The sequence below is a fragment of the Loxodonta africana genome, chromosome 2 (assembly GCF_030014295.1).
Source record: "Loxodonta africana isolate mLoxAfr1 chromosome 2, mLoxAfr1.hap2, whole genome shotgun sequence".
Lineage (NCBI taxonomy): Eukaryota > Metazoa > Chordata > Mammalia > Proboscidea > Elephantidae > Loxodonta > Loxodonta africana.
The window spans coordinates 192241747-192262427 of record NC_087343.1 but is presented as its reverse complement, the minus strand read 5'-3'; the positions used below and the strand labels follow the sequence as shown (position 1 = coordinate 192262427).

At 44.6% G+C, this 20681-nt stretch overlaps 1 protein-coding gene across 1 annotated transcript; it reads left to right on the top strand.

Annotated features, from left to right (window-relative positions):
* Positions 1–1357: 1357 nt before the first annotated feature.
* BOD1 (biorientation of chromosomes in cell division 1) lies at positions 1358–20381 on the top strand. Its single transcript, XM_003404666.4, has 4 exons — positions 1358–1779; positions 6034–6158; positions 9285–9481; positions 10535–20381. Exons 1-3 carry the CDS (start codon positions 1549–1551, stop codon positions 9478–9480), a joined length of 552 nt encoding a protein of 183 aa, XP_003404714.1. The 5' UTR covers positions 1358–1548; the 3' UTR covers position 9481; positions 10535–20381.
* Positions 20382–20681: the final 300 nt, after the last annotated feature.

The following is a 20681-nucleotide window of genomic DNA, read 5'->3' as shown; positions in this document are numbered from 1 at the left end:
GCAGCCTGAATTGGGCTTCTTCTGAGGCTAACTGTGAATGATGAAAGTGTAGGGTTCATTAGTAGGAATAGATCTCAGGTGATTTCAAGGACGGTGATGGTATTAAGGGAGAATGTTTGACATTAACTTATCATGAGGAAGGTTGAGCTGATGCCAAACGACGAGTAGAAACTAACACCTGAATATTTATCTTGAGGGTTAATTTAAACTATCATGAGTAGTAAATGTTGGAATGGAGAATATCCTGGATCTCTGCCAATCCTGCATCTTCCAGGAAGCCAAGGATATTGCAGAATTTATTATTTACATCCCCTCCATTATCATGTATGATTTGGAAATAACAACAGCTGACATAATTGCCGGGGTTGTGGGCAGGAGCTAAAGCGCAAAAAGATGCAAAGAAGAGAGAATAATGGTGGCAATCATAGAGTTCCAACAGTGAATTGTGGCTGTAAAAAATCTGGATATAAAACCTTATCTATTGTATGATGTCAGATAGCTCTTGGGATGTAGCACGCCTTAGGTTAAGCACGCAAGATTTCGATTCAGGAAACCTGGGTTCAAATCCTATCTTTCCACTTCCAGCTGTGTGCTCACGTTAACAAACTCTTGCGCCTTCATTTCTGCATCTGTAAAATGCGAAAAATAGCAACTACTTCTTAGACTGTTCTGAAGTGGTGCTTGTAAAGTGCTTAGCATCATGCCTGGCATATTCCAGTTACTCGATACTAGGTTTTTAATTATTATTTAATATCTGAGAGAAAATCCACCCACGTGTAAGACACTTACCGGAGATCTTCATTTTCTTTCCTCACACTTTTCCAATTTTCTAAAATGTGCATGCATTGCTCTTAAAATCAGAAGAAAAAGTCAAATTTTTGAATAATAGAAATTTGACAAGTCCGCTGTTTTTTAAATTTCCCTGATTATATTGTTTAGTAGGGGGTGGGAGTACATGTTAAAAACACAAATTCCTTGGCCCCGACCCAGAAATACTGAATCAGAGTCTCCAAGGGATCAGCTTGGTAATCTACACTTTTAGCAAGCACCGCAGATGATTCTTATAATCAAGCACTGTTGAGATAAATTGGATTAATGTGAGGATAGTAGTGACTCGACTGGGATAGGCGACCCGCTTGCAGCACCCACGAGGGCCTGAGCCTACAATTCCCATACTGCCCCCGCAAACTCGCGACGGGCGCGTCCGGAGCCTGCCGGGAATTGTAGTTTTCGTGCGCCACACTCCTGCTTATAAGAAAGCCTGAAATGATGCCGAAAACTTCCCGCCCCAGAATGCAAAAGTCAAGAGTGACGCAATCTGGAGCGCGCCAGGTATTGAGCGGGGAGTTTCGGCCGCCTCTGCTGCCGCCGCCGCCGCCGCCGCCGCCTGAGAGCCTGCCTTCTGCACCGCCGCCTCCTTCGCAGCCTCCCCCGCTTCCCTCATCTCTTTGGGAGCCTACTGCTCCGCCACCCCCTCTACGCGACTTGGGCCCTCTTGCCCTGAGAAGAAGCTTTATTCGGCCTCGGTCGCGGGGCCGGAGCGCAGCCATGGCTGACGGCGGCGGGGGAACGGGCGCGGTGGGCGGTGGCGGAGCGGGCCCGGCCTCCGCAGGGGCAGCGTCGGGCGTGACAGGCGCCGGCGGCAGCGGCGGCCCCATCAACCCCGCGTCGCTGCCCCCCGGCGACCCGCAGCTCATCGCGCTCATCGTGGAGCAGCTCAAGAGCCGGGGCCTGTTTGACAGCTTCCGCCGGGACTGCCTGGCCGACGTGGACACGAAGGTAGCTGAGACCGCCTGGGTCGAGCGAAGCCGGGCTGGGTGTGAGGCCGCCAAGGTTGCAGCCTTTTTTTTCTAAAGCAGAGACAAAAAGACAAAAGATACCTTTTAAATCTCAGCGGTGAGGTGTTAAACCGCTTGGGGCAGTACAGAGAGCTGAGTCGTACTTCTGTGGAGCAGACTCCCAGCCCGCCACTTTGTAGCTGTACGATTTTAGCCTGATCGCTTCTCAGAACTTCAGGGCGATTAATACTAGTTTTTAGAACCCAGATTCTATCATTCCCGAGATGGGACTCTTTTAAATCCCTCAATAACAAACCTCAATTCGTTACAAGCGGTGGAGAAAACCAGGTAGGTAAGCAAGAATGGTTTAGAATTTCCAGAAGTTCTCTATTGAACGCGGTAGTTTGAATGCAGTCATCAGCGTATTATAGCGATTCATTTGTTCCTTTGCTCTGCCTCAGTGATTTGCAAACTTTAGTATCTAGTTAAAGTCCGTTGTTGTTAAAGCACCCATATATTGTATTCCATCATTGATTAAAGGGGGTTTGGTGCTTATTTGAGAATTAATGCCATAGGTCAACCCCCCGTAAAACTGCAATTTCACTTTACCTACTTGTCAGGGTTTGTTGGGATTCAATGAAATAATGTGTATTAAATGTCAGACACTTAATTTCTGGAATATTCATTTTCTTTTTTTAGAAGCTTTTCCAAGCACGATCAAAGACTCTTTAAGTTGTAGGTTTTGGCGGCGCTCTTACTGGCTGGGCTCCTCTAGGGATATGATTTTTCCCTCTTTTAACCTATTATGGAAATCTTGTTGCCTGCTTTACAGGAGGAAACCCTGGTGGTGTAGTGGTTAAGTGCTACAGCTGCTAACCAAGAGGTCAGCAGTTCAAATCCGCCAGGCACTCCTTAGAAACTCGATGAGGCAGTGCTACCCTGTCCTGTAGGGTCGCTGTGAGTCGGAATCGACTCTACAGCAATAGGTTTGGTGTGTTTTTGGTACTTTACAGGAAGATTGTGGCCTGAAAATGAGACCTTAAAGATAAGGGAAGGACGTAATCTAGTTATTCATTGAACATTTACTGAACTAATAATATGGCAGTGTTCCTGTGAAGGTGCCGGAATAAGTAAGCCACTGACCCCATCTCAAAGCTCATGTTTTAAGATAGAAAACTTACATGTAAACCAGGTAGTATATATAGTAAAGTTCTGCTTGCCGTTTTACTCCTCCAAGATAAAAAACCCATGTTAGAAGCGAAACAAGGTACTTGCTGTTCTTTAAGGAACCCGGAAAACCATGTCACCTGCTTTCTCCTTCTTCAGAAGGACCCTGAATGTTTCCCATCAACAAAATCTCCACTCATTTCTTATGATTAGGTTTTGTGGCTTAATCAAAAAAAAAAGAAATGATCCAGAATTTAAGAAGCTGTTGGGAAGCAGGGGGTCGGAAGGCAACCACATATGTTGCTGGGTGCCATCAAGTCAGTTCAACTCATAGCAACCCCGTGTGGCAGTAGAACTGTCCATAGGACTTTCTAGGTTGGTGGTGCAGTGGTTAAGTGCTTGGCTGCTAACCAGAAGGTCAGCTGTTGGAACCTACCAGGCGCTCCGAAGAGGAAAGATGTAGCAGTCTGCTTCCGTAAAGATTTACAGCTCATTGGAAACCCTGTGGGGCAGTTCTCCTCTGCCCTGTAGCATCACTATCGGTTGGTAATCGACTTGATGGCAGTGGGTTATCGTTACAAGAATAGATCGCCAGTTCTTTCTCCTGCAGAGCCACTAGGTGGGTTCAGCTGAGCACATAACCGTTGTGCCACCAGGGCTCCTTACAACCACTTATACCTTCTTAATTGTTTCTTCTGGTAGTTACCGGGTGGTTTTAATTCTTAAAGTCAGTGTCTTCAGGCATGTCCTATCTGAGACCTTTGTTTAGCTCAGTGTTTCTCCAAAGTGTGATCCCTGGATCAGCGGCACCAGTATCACCTGGGAACTTATTAGAGGTGGAAGTTTTGGGCCCCACTCAAGTACCAAAGTGCATAGGGGAAAGTGTATTGATGTCTGTAATTTGCTGTGCCATCCACCCGGTATACAAGTAATTAAATAGAATGACCTGATGGCTGATTAAGAGAGGACTGGTTGGATAGATAAATGATAAAACATTTATAGTAAGGTGTTAATATAGGGACATTAGGTCCTTTGACTACATGAACTGTATGTCAAGTCTGTTAAAGGTTTGGTACTAGCATTTGCTATCCTTTGCCTTTTTTCAGTGAACAGTTTCTGTCATCTCAAACTGTGTGAATTGTTCTGAGTGGTAGAAGGTACAGCATCAGGATTCATGGTTAAAAGTGACGGAAATCTAATTCTAAGTCCTTTAAGCAAAGGGAGGAGTCTGTTGACTCGTGGAATCCAAGGAAGGATTGAATGAACAAACTGTGCCAGAACAGGAGGGATGCGTTTGCAACCTGGGATTCTCCATTAGGGCGCTCTTTCCTCTCTGCTCTTACATTTATGTTACTGTGTTTGCAGAGTGGAGTCATCCATTTGGTTGCCAACATCACTTGAGCACTCTTAACAGATTTTTCCTCTCTGAGCTCCGGTTGTAAAGATCTCAGGCAACGCTTGCCTTGTCTTAGCTTGCGGCAGGTGAACAGGGCCATAAGAACGTGGCAGCCACTTGCCAACCCCTTGTGAGGAGAAGATGGTTACCAGGAAAAAGGAGTTGTTAACTGTGAATTTTACTCCTCTTCAGCCTCCTCCCAGCCTTCCTCATTTCAGGTTTAGTGGAGATTCTTTAGTAGGCTTGTAAGCCTGCTTTCTTGGCATTTTGGAAGAGTCTACCCATGGCAGGAGGCCTGGTGATTGCTTTGATGAATTCATTTGCCTGATGTGTTAGGAAGCTTTTGCCATAGTAATGCTGCATAGGAAACCAAACCTCAGTGGCTTATAACAATAAGCATTGGCGCTCATTTATGCGGCTAGAGCTGAGAGTCAGCTTAAGTTCGGCTGACCTAGGCAGGCTTCAGCTGGGTGGCTCAGCACTAGGCTGCCTGGGCTCGTGTCCAGGCTGTGGGTTGGGTTTAGGTCTGGGTGCACATGCGCTCATTCTAGATTCCAGGCTTGAAGGGGCAGTGGCGACACAGGACATGCCCTCCCAAAGTCATGCAAGAGCCAAGGCAGATGCACAAGCACATTTGAGGCCTCATGTCACTAACGTTCCATTGGCCAGAGCAAATTACAGTTCAGGCCAGCACCGTTGGGGGGGAGACATATGCACTGCCCACCTTGGGTGGGCTACAGCGTGAAGTGCCGACCAGCGGCCTACACGCTCATATCTGGTTTGGAGAGGAGAGGCACTGATAGAGTCAGAAGGTCTTTGGCTCAGGACGTGCATTCCTGTGTTCACCAAAACAAAAAACAAACCCATTGCCGTCGAGTAGATTTCAACTCACAGCGAGCCTAGAGGACAGAGTAGAACTGCTCCATAGGGTTTCCAAGGAGCGCCTGGTGGATTCGAACTGCCAACCTTTTGGTGAGCAGGTGTAGCTCTTAACCACTATGCCACCAGGGTTTCCAAGTTATTTCTAATTCTTCTGACGCTAGTTTTGTCTAGAACGTTTGCCACCAGTAAGTGCCTCTCAAGCAGAGAATGCTCTTTTTTGGACTAATGTCTTACTGAGGTGTGGGTAGATCTTCATTCTACGCAGAGGGCTTCCCCAGGACCTTGTTGCCGAGAACACCCCGTGAGGTAACAGGATGGTAATATTTCAGTCTTACAGATGGAAATAACAGACTTAGGAGGTGAGTGACTTGTCGAAAGTTAAGATAGCTAGTAAGCGATAGAAGCAGGGCGAGAACCTAGTCTTCTTTGATCCAATGCAGCCTAGGTCTAACCTTGGTTTTATCACACTTCAGCCATGTGGGCAAGTTATTTACTCTTTAAGGCTAAATTTCTGGTCTGTGATGTGGAAGAGGAGGGAGATAATAGGACCTCCTTCTTAGAGTTGCTTGAAAAGTAAGTGGGATCATGTAAGTAAAGCATCCAGCATTCAGCCCACTATCACACGAGCTCTCCTGCTAGCTCTAATGCTCTGGCCCTACCGTGTTGCATGGTGATCGCCATGTAATTATAGTGGGAATATATTTAGATGAGAAAGTATGAATTTCTATGAAAACCAGTATTCTGAATGACTATTTTCGAAAAGTTTGGTGCATTTAACTTCTGACTTGCCCCTTCTTTTTAATATTTTAGCCAGCTTACCAAAACCTGAGGCAGAAAGTGGATAATTTTGTGTCAACACATCTGGACAAGCAGGAATGGAACCCCACGATGAACAAAAACCAGTTGCGAAATGGTCTGAGGCAGAGCGTGGTTCAGTAAGTAAGCAGAACCTAGATTGCAAGGGCTGTGAGCAAAAGTGTGATGCACAAGAACGCTTATCTAAGGCACTGTTAGGGTGGAGGTGCTTTATGTCAGAGATCACGTAGGAGTGACAGAAATCTGTTATTTTATGAGCATTAACGTTAAAGCAGGCAAATAGCTGAAATTCTTGCTGGTTTATCCAACCTAGGTAGGCCTCCAATGTCATCTCAACTGGGTGTGTCAAAAGCTGTCCCAAAGTACAAGGCAAGTTTCCTGCTCTTTGAAGTTTTCCGTCTAGTTAGAGCATACATATAATAAATGTTATCCAAGGTGTCAGCATTGGGACTGTGCTATGGATACTTCACCCAGTGTGTCACCAGGCACAAAAGTAGAGATGGACCATGGAATCTTTGGTCCTGCGTAGAATTTTTGTTGACTCTTAATACGTGCATTTGTGTTCAGGCCTTCCTGCTCCGCTAAACTCTCCTGGGATAAAAGCTCCTGAAGCCTGCCTCTTGAAAAACAGAAAAGTCAGGGAAATTATGCAGAGTGAAAAAGCCAATATCAAAAGGATGCAGGGTGCGCAATTCCATTCACATGACCTTCGTGAGAGAACACACAGTAGAGATAGAGGGCAGATTAGTGATTGCCAGGGGCTAGGGCTGTGGGAGGAGGTGGTTGTGACTATAAAGGGGGAGTCTTGTGCTGATGGTACAACTAAGCATCTTGATTGCAGTGGCCAAATAGAGCGACTCATGTAATAAAATTGCATATAACTATACACACACACGAGTAACTGGTGACATCTGGATAAGGTCTGTGGTTGTTACCAATGTTCCTTTGATATTGACATAGTTTTGATGTTGTACTCTAGTTAGGCAAGACGCTAGCACGAGGGGTGGCTGGGGGAAGCATCCATGGACCTTCCTGTACCCATCTTGCAATTTCCTGTGCATCGATAATTTGAAAATAAGTTTAAAAATATGGGAAAGAATTTTTGCTATTACTAACAGGCAAGAACTTTCAATATGGCTTATGGCCACTGACGTCTGAACCTTTTTAAACAAAGAAAGCTAAAGTTTGTAAAATATTTCTGAGGGTTGGGGAAGAAGCATGCTCTCAAAAGATGCCCAGTGCCTTGTTATTCTGGAGCTGTTACCTGATACCTTTCTTGTTTCCTGCTCAACCAGACTGGTGGTGCAGGGATCTTTCAGAAAGAAGGGGACAGTGACTACTACTTACTGGGCACCTATACATGTCTGGCCCTGGTCCTTAAGTGTGTTATTGCTAATCTTCATAACAAGCCTATTTTACAGCTATTGTAGCAGACTAGATAAGTTTAGGTCTACAAAAGGATTGGCCGGCATATTAACAGAATATATCAAAACGGAGTATTTTGAAAGGTGCTATTACCATGTTTTTACACAACATGCACCTTCTACGTTTGATTGCTTCATAACTGATCCAAGGCCTGATGCTGACCTCGCTCTGGTTCCTGCTCCTGGTTGTAAGGGCAGATAAGGTCTAACTCACAGGCTCCCTGAACTTGTGCCCTGTAAATGCTCTGATAGCTGTGTGTTTACATTGAGGCTTCCTGCAGATAAGCTGGTTTTCACCACTGACTCCATATTCAAGGGCTATTTCCCATCTTCCAAAAAACCCATTGCGGTTGAATCAATTCCAACTCAGAGCAACCCTACAGGACAGAGTAGAACTGCCGCATAGGGTTTCCAAGGAGCATGGTAGATTTGAACTGCCAACCTTTTGGTTAGCAGCTGAGCTCTTAATCACTGTGCCACCAGGGCTTCTTATTTCCTGTCTTACTTGTCACTATATATGTTCACTCATTTGTTCCTTTGCCCTGTCCTGACAGACCACCTGCCCAGTTACTGTGGGCCCCCTTTCTACCCAAGCAAAGGCTGGGATGGCCTAAGAACCCCAGTTAGTAAGACCTGCTCATATGCTTGTCTTGGTATTTGAATATTTTAATCCTTTGAGGAAAATACTTGAGTTTGCGGTTTGCACCTCCATGGGCTGTTTTCCAGACTTTTCAAATGTGATTTGTTTCTTCCAGGGACAGATGACCCAATAAGCAGGTATGCACAGGCTTACTTGTGCTTACTTACAGATCTGTAATACACGATTTCACCTGTTTTTCACCACATCAAAGATGTACTGGAACCCTTGTGAAATTGTGCACTGCACTGCTGATTAGTAAATAAACACAATGTAGACATTGATAAAATTAGTCAAAATTTATTTTGACTTAGGACCAATTTGGATCTTGTGTGTTCACCCGTTTGTGTCCCAGTTGTCTGTTATGTATTACAGGTGACCAGCCACAGCCAAAGGCCATGTTAGATTGATAAGGTGTAAACACTCAGCTGTGACTGATTTGTACAGGGCTTGGGGATTACAGGTAGTCTGTTCCAACCATAAGTCAGTTCCGGCATAAGTCTAATACCTCATTTTTTAAATTATTATTGTCTTGTATTATCAGTATCTTTATAAATCGTAACACTGAACATGTGCAAGTGAACATATGAGAACGATAACATTAGCAAATTGCACACTGCAACATTGTATGTAGTACATATTGCTAACTATAAAATGTACAAAAAAAAAAGTTGTAAGTATGGTTCGTCTTAACTTGAAGTCATTTTAAGTTGGGGATTACCTGTAATAGCCAGGTTGCTGGTGGAGGCTGCTTCTCCAGCTTTGTCTATTAAGAGAATCAATGTTAAGGAAATGGAGTCAGAGCTGAGGTTCACTGGCTTTTGATGGTATGAAGATTTTCAGATCTGCACGTGTCATCAAGTTTTCCCATCATGTTGTCACTTGTCCTTTGTCTTGGACAGTCTGCTTAGTTTCGTTTGGCTCCTTCATACAAGGTTGAAATGGTAGTAGACCAGATTATGAATTAGCAGGAATAGGTGCTTGTTGGTTGTGAATTGCCCCTCCAAAGTAAAAATAAAATGTCTTGAACTGTACGGTAAGTAGATTGCCCTTTGAAAGAACTCCCTAGGAGGGCTGGAGTGTTGACCAGTGGCCTTTTATTGGGCTCTCACATGACACTGGTTGGGGCTAAAAATGAGTCTGAAAGGAATTAAATAACTGAATGGCCTGTTTGTCTCCACAAGGTCAGGGATGTTGGAAGCCGGAGTAGACAGAATTATTTCTCAGGTGGTGGATCCAAAACTAAACCACATCTTCAGGCCTCAGATAGAACGAGCAATTCATGAATTCCTGGCAGCCCAGAAAAAAGACGCCACGCCAGCGCCTCCTCCAGAGCCTGAGAGCCAGGACCCTGCAGCTCCATCCCAGGACACGTCATAAGGTTTGTTACCCAGAACGTCCTTTATGCCAGACCATTCAGATCACCCTTTATGCGGGACTGTTCTTCTCTGGATGATGGGGGTGTCAGAATGGATAGAAATGGGGTCGGCCGTATTGGGGACTGTGTTTCTTATCTCTTCAGAGAAGTATTTACTGCAGGTGGACGTCACCTACTGTCATACTCAGTTTTTATTGAGAGCTAATTAGCATTTTCCTGTGTCACAGAGTGATTTTCTGTGCCAGCAGAGCTAAACATTTAAGCTATGAGTAGATACTTCATTCGAAGCCCACTGGGGTGATTGGTGTGCACAAGGAAAACACAAATGAAAACCTTGTTTTTCTGAAATTGTTTAAATGAGTCTCTCCCCTGGACATGAGTGAAGTTGGGTGTGCAGCTTTAATGTAAATCGAGGCAGGCGCTCTAATGCAGCAACCTGCTGAGGGGCTTGGGGCTTGAGGTCAGCTTTAAGCCCTGCAGGACTCCTTGTGTTAAGGAGGAGAGTTAGTTTACCTGTGTCTGTTACCAAGGGATTCTTCCATCAGGAGCACTCCCTTTTTTACAAAATGTGGGATTAAATTTTATTTTAAAAATCAGCTGTAGATACACAGAAGGATGCTTTTTACTTGGTTTGGGAGATAAAGTGGTAAACATGAGCAGTGATCAGCAAGGACGCAGGCAACGTGTCTACCCAGCCATCATTGATAACCATTCGGGTGTGCCTTATCCCTTCATTCTGCCATTGGTGTTCTTTTTTTCAGATTCTGTAAGGGATTCTGTTTTTCTCAGTAAGTCAGATAAATGCAGTGAGTTGGCCCCAGCATCTGCAGGTCAGCCACGCCAGAGCCCCAGCCTTGCGAGCGCTCGCACTGCGGAGAGGGCTTGCCTTTTTGTGCCTGTGTTGAGAAAAAACCTTGGGTCTCTTACGGAATGCAAAGCATTTGCTTCAAGTCTGTCTTTCTAGTTTAACCAAATTCCTTTAGGAACATAAAATTACGTGAATATTGCCTCTGACTCCAAAGCAGCATTTTGATGTGCTTATTTTTTCTTTTTTAGAAAATGCCTGACATCTGCTAAAAGCTCCTTCTTCCTAATTAACGGTGAAGAAATGTCTTCAACTGCACAGGAGTACAGCTTCTGAATGAAGATAGTCCAAGGTCTTCACCAATTTCAAGATTCCATCCTTGACTGGGCAGTGTCCAGACTAACAGGGAGCAAGTTTGGCAGTGGGAAAATGGACAGGGTGCCCCTGGACTGTGCGGCCACTGGCTAGCCCGTCCTAGGGGGTGACACCAGGTGGCACTACAGAGAGATAAACACTACAGCAGCTTGCTGTTGTCCTGAAACACACCTTTATACTTGAACTTGGAGATTGCATACAGATTTTAGGGTCTGTGTGCTAGGATAAACAAAAGCTACAGTGAAGGAACATTGATGTGGTCCCAGAGATGCAATGTCAACAAGCAACAGGAAACATTAGCTGGGAGTAGGGATTTGGCAGTGTTTGATATTGTTTCTTAGAGTTGCAAACTAGAATGTACAAACCATTAGAATCAAATAGCTTTAAAGTCCTGGTGACCTTCTTGTACATGAATGTTCTCTCCAGTTTCTTCTCTTGGTACGAGGTGAGAAAACATGGAGCGCTAGAATGAGGGAGGAAGCTCAGACCTTAAGTATAAGGAAAAACAGTGGCTGACCAGGCTTCTTCCTGCCCTACAAGGACTAGTAAGTCTTGGTGTGTTCCTTTTTTCCCCATTTTTGTGTGGTTTTTTTTTTTTTTTAGAGAAGTGAATTATCATTAAATGACTTAAGTTTGATACTCTTGCTGTGAAGCTTTCACTGACTCTTAGGCTGCAGGGCTGGGAAGGGTCACTTTTTCCTCTGCCTCGCTGCTGCTCTTGTCCTGTGCACTGCATGTGGTTGAATGGCAGCGAAAGGTGGGGAGACATGGTTTGGATCTACCCTCACCCTGAAACTGATGCTGGGAGCGGGCAGGCAGTTCCTGCTCCCCAGGTCTGTTACTGGCCCTGGTCTTTAGTGAAGGATCAGTGTTTCTCACATGCAGGTGTACAGAAGCATTACCTAGGGGTCTGGGGAGAATGCTAGTTCTGACTCAGCGGGTCAGGGCTGGGACTTGAGGGTCTGCATTTCTAGCCCTCCCAGTGTTGCTGATGCAGCTGGCCCTGGGAGTACACTCTGTAGCAAGCCTTGGATCTGATCAACACTTACTTAAACTAAGAGCCTTTGGTTTTTAGTTGAATCAGCTACTGGATATTGCTAATCTAATAAACGTTAACCTATTCAGTTGAGTCTCTGTTAAAACGAATGTTCTACTTTTGCCATAAACATCCCTAAATATCTATAGGACTGTTTTGCTGTATTCATTGAGATGTGTTGGCAGCATGTGCCCTCTGTTAGCCATGTTTCAGCCACCAAAAAAAAAAACCCATTGCCTTAAGAGTCAATTCTGACTTATAGTGATCCTATAGGACAGAGTAGAACTGTCCCATAGGGTTTCCAAGGAACAGTTGGTGGGCTTGAACTGCTGACATTTTGCTTAGCAGCTGAGCTGTTAACCACTGCACCACGAGGGCTCTGTGTTTGAGCCAGGTGGCATTTATATCTGAATTATCTTCTGTTTCCTGCGTCTTGACTGGCTTAATTCCGTCAGCTAACGTAGGCTGCTGTCCTCTTGAGTAACCAAAGTTTTCAGTGCCCAGAGGAGGGGTGCCCCCTAGTCCTCTCCACTCTATTGATAGAAAAGTGTGGAGTGGCCAATCTCACCAGCCTTGCTTTGCAAAGAAGCTTCTCAGACTAACCGTAGTGTCCTCTACTCAGAACAATCTGCTAGACGAGCTTTCGGTGGAAAACTGGCAGCGAGGCAACTGCACAAGGGGCGAGTCTCGCTGGAGAGCCACTTTTCTGATCCTCCCAACATTCTGCCCACCCAACACTGGCCTCAACTCAGCAACAGAGGAGGGAAAAATAGAGCAGCCTGGAGAAAATGATCCTTTCTACCTCCCAGTGCTCAATTTACTACATTTTGTGTATTTTTTAGTAGGCAATTTTTGGTCCTATTTCTTACTTTACTATTTTTATTACCAGAGAAAGGTGTACCAGTTGATGGGAAACAGCCTAATTTTCACAGAACAGTAAATATGCCAAAATAACAAAGGGTTTCTTTTTCATTTTTCTTTTTTTAAATCATTGTGTTAAATTCACTAAGGGTTACCAAGGCTAGAGTTGATTTCATTTAAGAAAATGGAGCAGAATTTTACCAGGTTTCGGAAGTAACTAGTCACGTAACTATTGGTGTACAATAAACATTTTCATTGAGGAAACCTTTTAGGGAAGTGGGTGATATTGGATGGAAATGAAAGCGTGATAATTAGTGGATCCATCGGTGCTCCTTCTCATAACTTTTGAGGGGTAAGACCTCATGTCATTTTTCTTTGGCTTGCCCCTTAAGTCCTTCGCAATGACTTTGGCTCTTAGCTGAGGTGAATCTCCAGGGAAGCAGTGCCCACATACTTTTGGGCAAAGTAATATATAGATTGGCGGGCCTGGGAAGGTGAGTCAAGACAAAAACAGCATCAACGGGCTAGGAAGAAAAGCCACCTCTTCTCCCTCCTTAGGAGCTGGTTACCAGCCAAACCTATTTGCAACCTTAACTGAATCTTGATTCTCTGGGTAGTTGGGTTAGTCAAGCAAAGCCTAAAAAAAGCATATGTTGAGGTAAAGTGGAAAAAGCCCCCCACAAAGAGGGCTAAGCCATTGGACGTGCCACTAAACACCATTGCTGTATTCATTCATAAGCCAAAAATTGTCGCTGCTCTTTTCAGACTTGTAAAAACTGCCGTTTGCAAAACCCGGTGAGACACAGATATTACCAACATTTGAAAACCTATCAAAGCCTTAAGGAGCCCTGGTGGAGCAATGATTAAGTGCTCAGCTGCCAACTGAAAAGTTGGTTTAAACCCACCCAGGGCCTCTGCAGGAGAAAAGCCCTGCTCCCATAACAATTACAGGCTAGGAAACCCTATGGGGTCGCTATGAGTCAGAATCAAGGCACAACATCAGCCTTAGCGTTGTAGTCAGAGGGTTTAATTTAGGAATCTTACCCTTAAGATGGATTAAGGTGAAGAGGATGGTGTCTCCTTTTGGAGCCTCGTTCTTAGGACCTGGGGCAGCTTCTGCAATCGCTACTGGCCATGTGGGGCTTCCAGTCTTTAGCTAAAATGCGTGAGTGGTATTGCCCAACTCACTGTTTCCATCCAGTCATGGTTTTAACGCTTTTTTTGGCTTTTTAGTGAAGTTTGTGGCTCCTCTATCAGATTTCCAGGAGTTTTACACTTTTTGCATTAAAACCAAACCCATTGCCATTGAGTTGATTCTGACTCATAGCAACCCTGTAGGACGGAGTAGAACTGCCCCATAGGGTTTCCAAGGCTGTAATCCTAATGGAAGCAGACTGCCACATATTTCTCCTGCGGAGCGACTGGTGAGTTCGAACAAACTTTCCCTTAGCAGAGCACTTAACCACTGTGCCACCAGGGCTCCTCATTTTTTCCTTAACCTCTATTTAATACTCTCCAAGGTGGGGGGCATTTTTTCTTAGGCCTTTTGTATCACTAGCACATGAACTGAGTAAATACTAACAGATAGCCATGAGAGCCCAGAAAACCCACTGCCCTCTGGTTGATTCCAACTCATTGTGACCCTGTAAGATAGAGAAGAAGTGCCCCGTAGGTTTTCCAAGGCTGGAATCTTTACAAAAGCAGATTGCCACATCTTTCTGCTACAGAGAGGCTGGTGGGTTTGAACCACCAACGTTTTGGTTTACAGCTGAGCACTTTAACCACCATGTCACCAGGGTGCCTTTCATGACCTTTCATGACAGTAGCAGTTCTCAAATCTCAGTAACCAACTGACCTGTAACAGAGCCTGTATCGTTACCTGGGAACTTGACAGAAAGGGCATACTCTAGAGCCCCACTCCAGGCATGCTGAGTCAGAAATGGCTGCAGGTAGGGGCCCAACAAGCCCTCCAGGTGATTCAGCTGTTGTTAGGTGCCCTCGAGTTGGCCCCGACTCAGAGAGACTCCGACTCAGTGACCCTGTGCGCAGCAGAGTGAAACGTTGCATGGTTCTTAAAAAAAAAAAAGAACCTTAGCCATCCTCATAATTGTTGCTGTGTTTGAGCCCGTTATTGCAGCCACTGTGTCATTCCATCTCCTTGACGGTCTTCCTCTTTTTCACTGAGCCTCTACCGAGCATGATGTCTGTCTCCAGGGACTGATCCTTCCTGATAACATGTCCAAAGTAAACAGGGCAATGTCTTGCCATCCTCACTTCTAAGGAGATTCTGGTTGTACTTCTAAGACGGATTTGTTCCTACTTTTGGCAGTCCATGACATATTCAATATTCTTCACTAGCACAATAATCCAAAGGCATCAATTTTTCTTTGGTCTTTTTTATTCACTGTCCAGCTTTCACATGTATATGAGGCTATTGAAAATACCGTGGCTTGAGTCAGGTGAACCTTACCCTTCAAAGTGACTGCTTTTTAACACTTTAAAGACGTCTTTTGCATCAGATTTGTGCAATGCGGTATGTCCTTTGATTTCTTGACTGCTGTTTCCATGGGCCTTGATTGTGGATCCAAGTAAAATTAAATCCTTGACAACTTCAATCTTTTCTCCATTTATCATGATGTTGCTTATTGGTTCATTTGTGAGGATTTTTGTTTTCTTTATGTTGAGGCGGTAGTCTTTGATCTTCATCAGTAAGTGCTTCAAGTCCTCTTCACTTTCAGCAAGCGAGGTTGTGTCATCTGCATACCTCAGATTGTTAAGGAGCCTTCCTCCAATCCTGATGTCACATTCTTCTTATAGTCCAACTTCTCAGATTATTCACATATCATATAGATTGAATAACTGATGAAAGGACAGCCCTGATGCATACCTTTCCTGATTTTAAACCCAGCTGTATCCCCTTGTTCTATTCCAATGACTGCCTCTTGGCCTTTGTATAGGTTCCTCATGAGCACAATTAAGTGTTCTGGAATTTCCATTCTTTGAAATGTCCATAATTTGTTATGATCCATACAGTTGAATGCATGTGCATAGTCAATAAAACACGGGTAAACATCTGTGATGATTAAGAGTGTGCGAATCTTGACTGGGCCATGATTCTCTGTTTTGGCAGGCGTGTGTTGTGGTCACTTCCCTGTTGAGATTTGATACGATCACCCCCGTGATGGTATCTGCTGTGAGTAGCCAATCGGTTGAAGAGGAGTTTGGGCATATGGCCAGGATAAAGGGTGGGCAGATGTCCAGGCAGGACTCAAGGGGCTTTTGCTTGTTACGGATTCTGATGCTGGCTCCTGTTCATCTGACCTTTGGTTCTTTGGACTTGAGCTGGTAGTTTACCTGTGGTTTTGCCTGCCGATCTTGGGATTCACCAATCTTCACAGCCTATGAGCAGAAACACTGCTCCCTAACCTGCTGATCTTGGGTTCACCCTGCAGCTGTGTGAATCAGGAAAAGCATCTTTCTTGACCCATGTTACAACCTCTACGTCCGGGTGAACAGTTTTCTTGATATAAATCTCTCTCTCTATATATATATATTTAAACACTTTACTGGTTTTGCTTCTCTAGAAAACCCAGCCTAAGACAACATCGTTCTAGCATTCTCTGCTTTCAGCCAAAATCTATCTGACATGAGCAATGATATTCCTCATTCCACGTCCTCTTCTGAATCCAGTTTGAATTTCCAGGAGTTTCCTGTTGGTGTACTCCTGCAACTGTTTTTGAATTATTTTCAGCATAATTTTACTTGCATATATTAATGATATTGTTTGATAATTTGTAGATTCTGTTAGATAACTTTCTTTGGAATGGGCACAAATACAGATCTCTTCCCGTCAGTTGGCCAGGTAGTTGTCTTTCAAATTTCTTGGCATAGATGAGTGAACGCTTCCAGTGTTGCAACCGTTTGTTGAAATACCTCACTCTATTGGTGTTCCATCAATTCCTGGAGACTTGTTTTTCACCAATGCCTTCAGTGCAGCTTGGACTTCTTCCTTCAGTACCATTTGTTCTTGATCATATGCTACCTCCTGAAATGGTTGAATGTTGGCCAGTGCTTTTTGGTACAGTGACTCTGTATTCCTTCCATCTTCTTTTGATGCTTCCTCTGTCATTTGATTTTTTTTTTCCATAGAATCCTTCAATATTGCAACTCAAGGCTTGAATTTTTTCTTCAGTTCTTTCAGCTTGAAAAATGCCTAGTGTGTTCTTCCCTCTTTGTTTTCTAACTCCAGGTCTTTGCACATACCATTATAATACTGAATATTCTCAAGCAGCTCTTTGAAATCTTCTATTCAGGTCTTTTACTTCATCATTTCGTCTTTCACTATAGCTACTCTACATTCAAGAGCAAGTTTCAGAGTCTCTTCTGACTTCCATTTTGGTCTTTTCTTGTCTTTTTAATGACCTTTTTATTTCTTCCTGTATGATGTCCTTGATGTCATCCCACAACTTGTCTGGTCATTAGTCTTTAATGCATCAAATCTGTTCTTGAGATGGTGTCCAAATTCAGGTGGGATATACTCACAGTTGTACTTTGGCTCTCGTGGACTTGTTTTAATTTTCTTCAGCTTCAACTTGAACTTGCATATGAGCAATTGATGGTCTGTTCTACAGTCAGCCCTTGGCCTTGTTCTGAATGATGATATTGAGCTTTTCCATCATCTCTTTCCATAGATGTAGTTGATTTGATTCCTATGTATTCCATCCGGTGAGGTCTACATGTATAGTCGCCATTTATGCTGTTGAAAACAGGTATTTGTGATGTTGTTGGTCTTGCAAAAATGTGATCTCCTGCATCATTTGTATCACCAAGGCCATATTTTCCAACTACTAGTCCTTCTTTGTCTCCAACTTTTGTGTTCCAATCACCAATAATGATCAATGCATCTTGAATGCATGTCTGACCAATTTTAGACTTCAGAAGTTGGTAATAATCTTCAATTTCTTCATCTTTGGCACTTTGACTTAGAAAGGTCTGCTCGTAATTTAAACCCCTCAGGCTTTGAAAGGAGCCCTGGTGGCACAGTGGTTAAGGGCTCTGCTATTAACCAAAAAGTCAGCAGTCTGAATCTACCAGCCACTCTTTAGAAACCCTGTGGAGCAGTTCTACTCTGCCTTACAGGGTCACTATGAGTCGGAATTGACTGATGGCATTGGGGTTTTCAGAGGCTTTGAAAAAAATAATAAGCCATCTTCTGGAGATGAGTTTGCAAGAGTTGCTCAGTGTATCACCTGGAGTTCTGTAGGAGACTTTCATTGCTATCAAAGCCAGAGGAACAGTGCCTGTGGGGGCTCTAGCAAGAATCAAAAAAATAAAAAACCCAATGCTGTCAAGTCGATTCCAACTCATAGTGACCCTATAGGACAGAGTAGAACTGCCCCATAAAGTTTCCAAGGTTGTACATCTTTACAGAAATACGCTACCACAACTTTCTCCCATGGAATGGCTGGTGGTTTCAAACTGCTGACCTTTTGGTTAGCAGCCAAGTACTTTAACCACTGCCCCACCAGACATCAGTAACGATCAGGGCCTGGAATATGTCTGAGGCTGGAGCTGAGGTTTGGGTTTGAAAGTTGTCTCCAGATCAGCACTGGCAGGAGGGCCAGGCCCTGCCTCCTGTGGCTTCAATAAGAATGCTGAGGCCTGGGGTGGGCAGCAGATGGGAAAGCTGGCACAGCTGAGCTGCTGTTGGCAATGCACGAGGCACCCTGTCCATCACCTTGGGAGACCCTTGGGAGGGTCTACTTCCTGTCTTGTCACTGGGGATGGGCTTGACCCAAGGCCACATGGGAATAATCATCTGTCCTCTCAAATTGGTCCCACCACCTGAGACTTAGCCAGTCTTCTGACTCCAGTTTCTGCAAACTGCCACTTGGCCACCCTTCCTGAGACATTGTGTTCATCACGTATCTTCCACACTCGGACCTTTTAAAGGAAGAACTAAAGGAACTAAAAGCCTGCTGGGCGGCAGACATTTTCTTATACATAATTTTATTTAATTCTCATGACCCTGTTCACACACACGTGTGTTAGGTAGGATTAATTCTGTGTTTTATGGATGAGAAAACCAAGGCTTAGAGAGGTGAAGCAACTAACTCATACAACTCCTAAGCAGAGGAGCAGGGATTTGAATCCAAGCCTCTCTCGATTTAAAACCCATGATTTCTTTTCACCCCTTTGCCACTCTGTCTCCCTATTCCTTAACAAGTTCATACTTGTCAATCTTCTGGGGCCCACAGTCCTGTCCAAATCTTGGCCATAATCAAATCAGCTTGACCGAGGCCACCCTTTGCTCCCCTCACTCAAATGTAGATCACAGGGCAGTTTACCAAGTGGACAGGCTGCTCAGATCTGTTCTGTTGGCTATGTATGGATCTGTGGTTGTTGTCTACCATTTTGTTCTCAAGTAACTGAGATTCCTGTATAGATCTGTATTTCTGGCTCCTTACGAAAAGTGTCAAGGTGTGGCAGTTTGCCCTGTATTCCCACTGGATAACAACCTGCTAGAGCTAAGTAGCAACTCACCATTTTAGACAACCTTTGAGACACGCAAATTTCCCTGGCTGGCTTCCCTCCTTTCCATTGCCCTGCTGACCTCTGTGGAGATCCTTACTCTACAGTGTCATTGCCTGTGATTACTTAAGGTTATTCAAAAACATTTCTTTAGCTAGAGGGCCAGATCTACAGGCATAGGGACTAGGTTTTCAGCTACTTGAGTTGAATTCTAGAATCTTTGACACTGGAATGGAGCCTGGAGTTCCCTCTGTAACATCCCTCTGGTTGTCAGGATTGAACCCATCCAAGGAAGAGTGAAGGTGGCAGGACACAGAGGCACACAGAGGGGGAAACAACCAGGATGCAGACTGATAAAGCCAACACACAGCATCCTCCAAAGTCTCTCCAGCTCCCCTCAAGGGGCACACTCTCTCCAGGGCCAAAGCCAGAAGACGGGTTGGCTGTACAGTCTAATCAATGTCTATAGCTTACAGTTTTTAAAACGAGAACAACAGATTGAGGATGGAGAAGTAAAACAATGGTCCAAGAGACTGAAGGTAGCACAGTTTAGCCCACACTCTTAAGGGGCAGGGTTCAGGTCACAATAGAGGTAATTCTGGAGGGGAATGGGAGGTGCTTGTCAGGCTCAGCGTGGCATTGGAGTCTAAAAACAGCGATGGCCATCCTCACACAGTCGTACGAGCTCCTAAGGTGGGTGCCCTAGCTAAAGACTCAAGACCTGAATCCTGACTGCCCCTTGTCCCCTGGGGCTGCATTAGTTACCATGTTGTTGTTGGTTGCCTTTGAGTCAACTCTAACTCATGTGTCAGAATAGGACTGTGCTCCACAGGGTTGTGCCGGAGTAAAGCAAAGCAATAGGAACACCAAAATCTCAGCAGTTTAACACAACAAAAGCTTCTCACATACGCAAGAGGACTGCCATCAGGCCACTCCCCAGGACAACTGTTCTTCCTGAAGCAATTTAGCTGACACCCACACTGGTCCACTGCCATCCTCTCCCCTCCATCTCCCACGGACACCTGTCTTGCTCAGTCCTATCTAATGGCTCAATACCTATTTGTAAAGATTTGATCAGATTCCTATTTTAAGGTCATATCCCATTGTCGTCAAGTCGATTCCGACTCATAGCGACCCTATGGAACAAAGGAGAACTGCCCCACAGGGCTTCCAAGGAACAACTGGTGGATTCGAACTGCCTACCTTGTAGTTAGCAGCCGAACACTTAACCACTGTGCCATAATATGAACTAGCAGTGTCTTCCTGAGAAGGACCTGGCCACAGAGTAAGGACAATAAAAGGCTGCCTCTCAAGCTGAGATGTGCTGAAACAATGGATCGAAACCATGTAACAGCAGCCTGCCAGGAGGAGCCGTGGTGGGCTGACTTTAGGCTTAGAGACAAGAAGAAAGCTCACCTCCTTGTCAGTGTGGTGTACCATAAAGAAGGCAGGCTTTTGAAAGTAGCCTTCTGTTTTTCCTTTGTTTACGATATCGTGTAGCCTCCAGGCTACCCTTCATCTGGTTTTTGCATCTCCTATTCTGGCTGACTGGTAGAAGGCTCCCCTGTTCAGGACTTATTCCATGTCCATAGATT

Bases quoted from the DNA above. Each gene is read 5' to 3' on its own strand.
- BOD1 (XM_003404666.4), top strand. From the start codon at position 1,549: ATGGCTGACGGCGGCGGGGGAACGGGCGCGGTGGGCGGTGGCGGAGCG. The intron at 1,780-6,033 runs GTAGCTGAGACC...TTAATATTTTAG, and splicing joins TGGCCGACGTGGACACGAAG to CCAGCTTACCAAAACCTGAG. The intron at 6,159-9,284 runs GTAAGTAAGCAG...TGTCTCCACAAG, and splicing joins CTGAGGCAGAGCGTGGTTCA to GTCAGGGATGTTGGAAGCCG.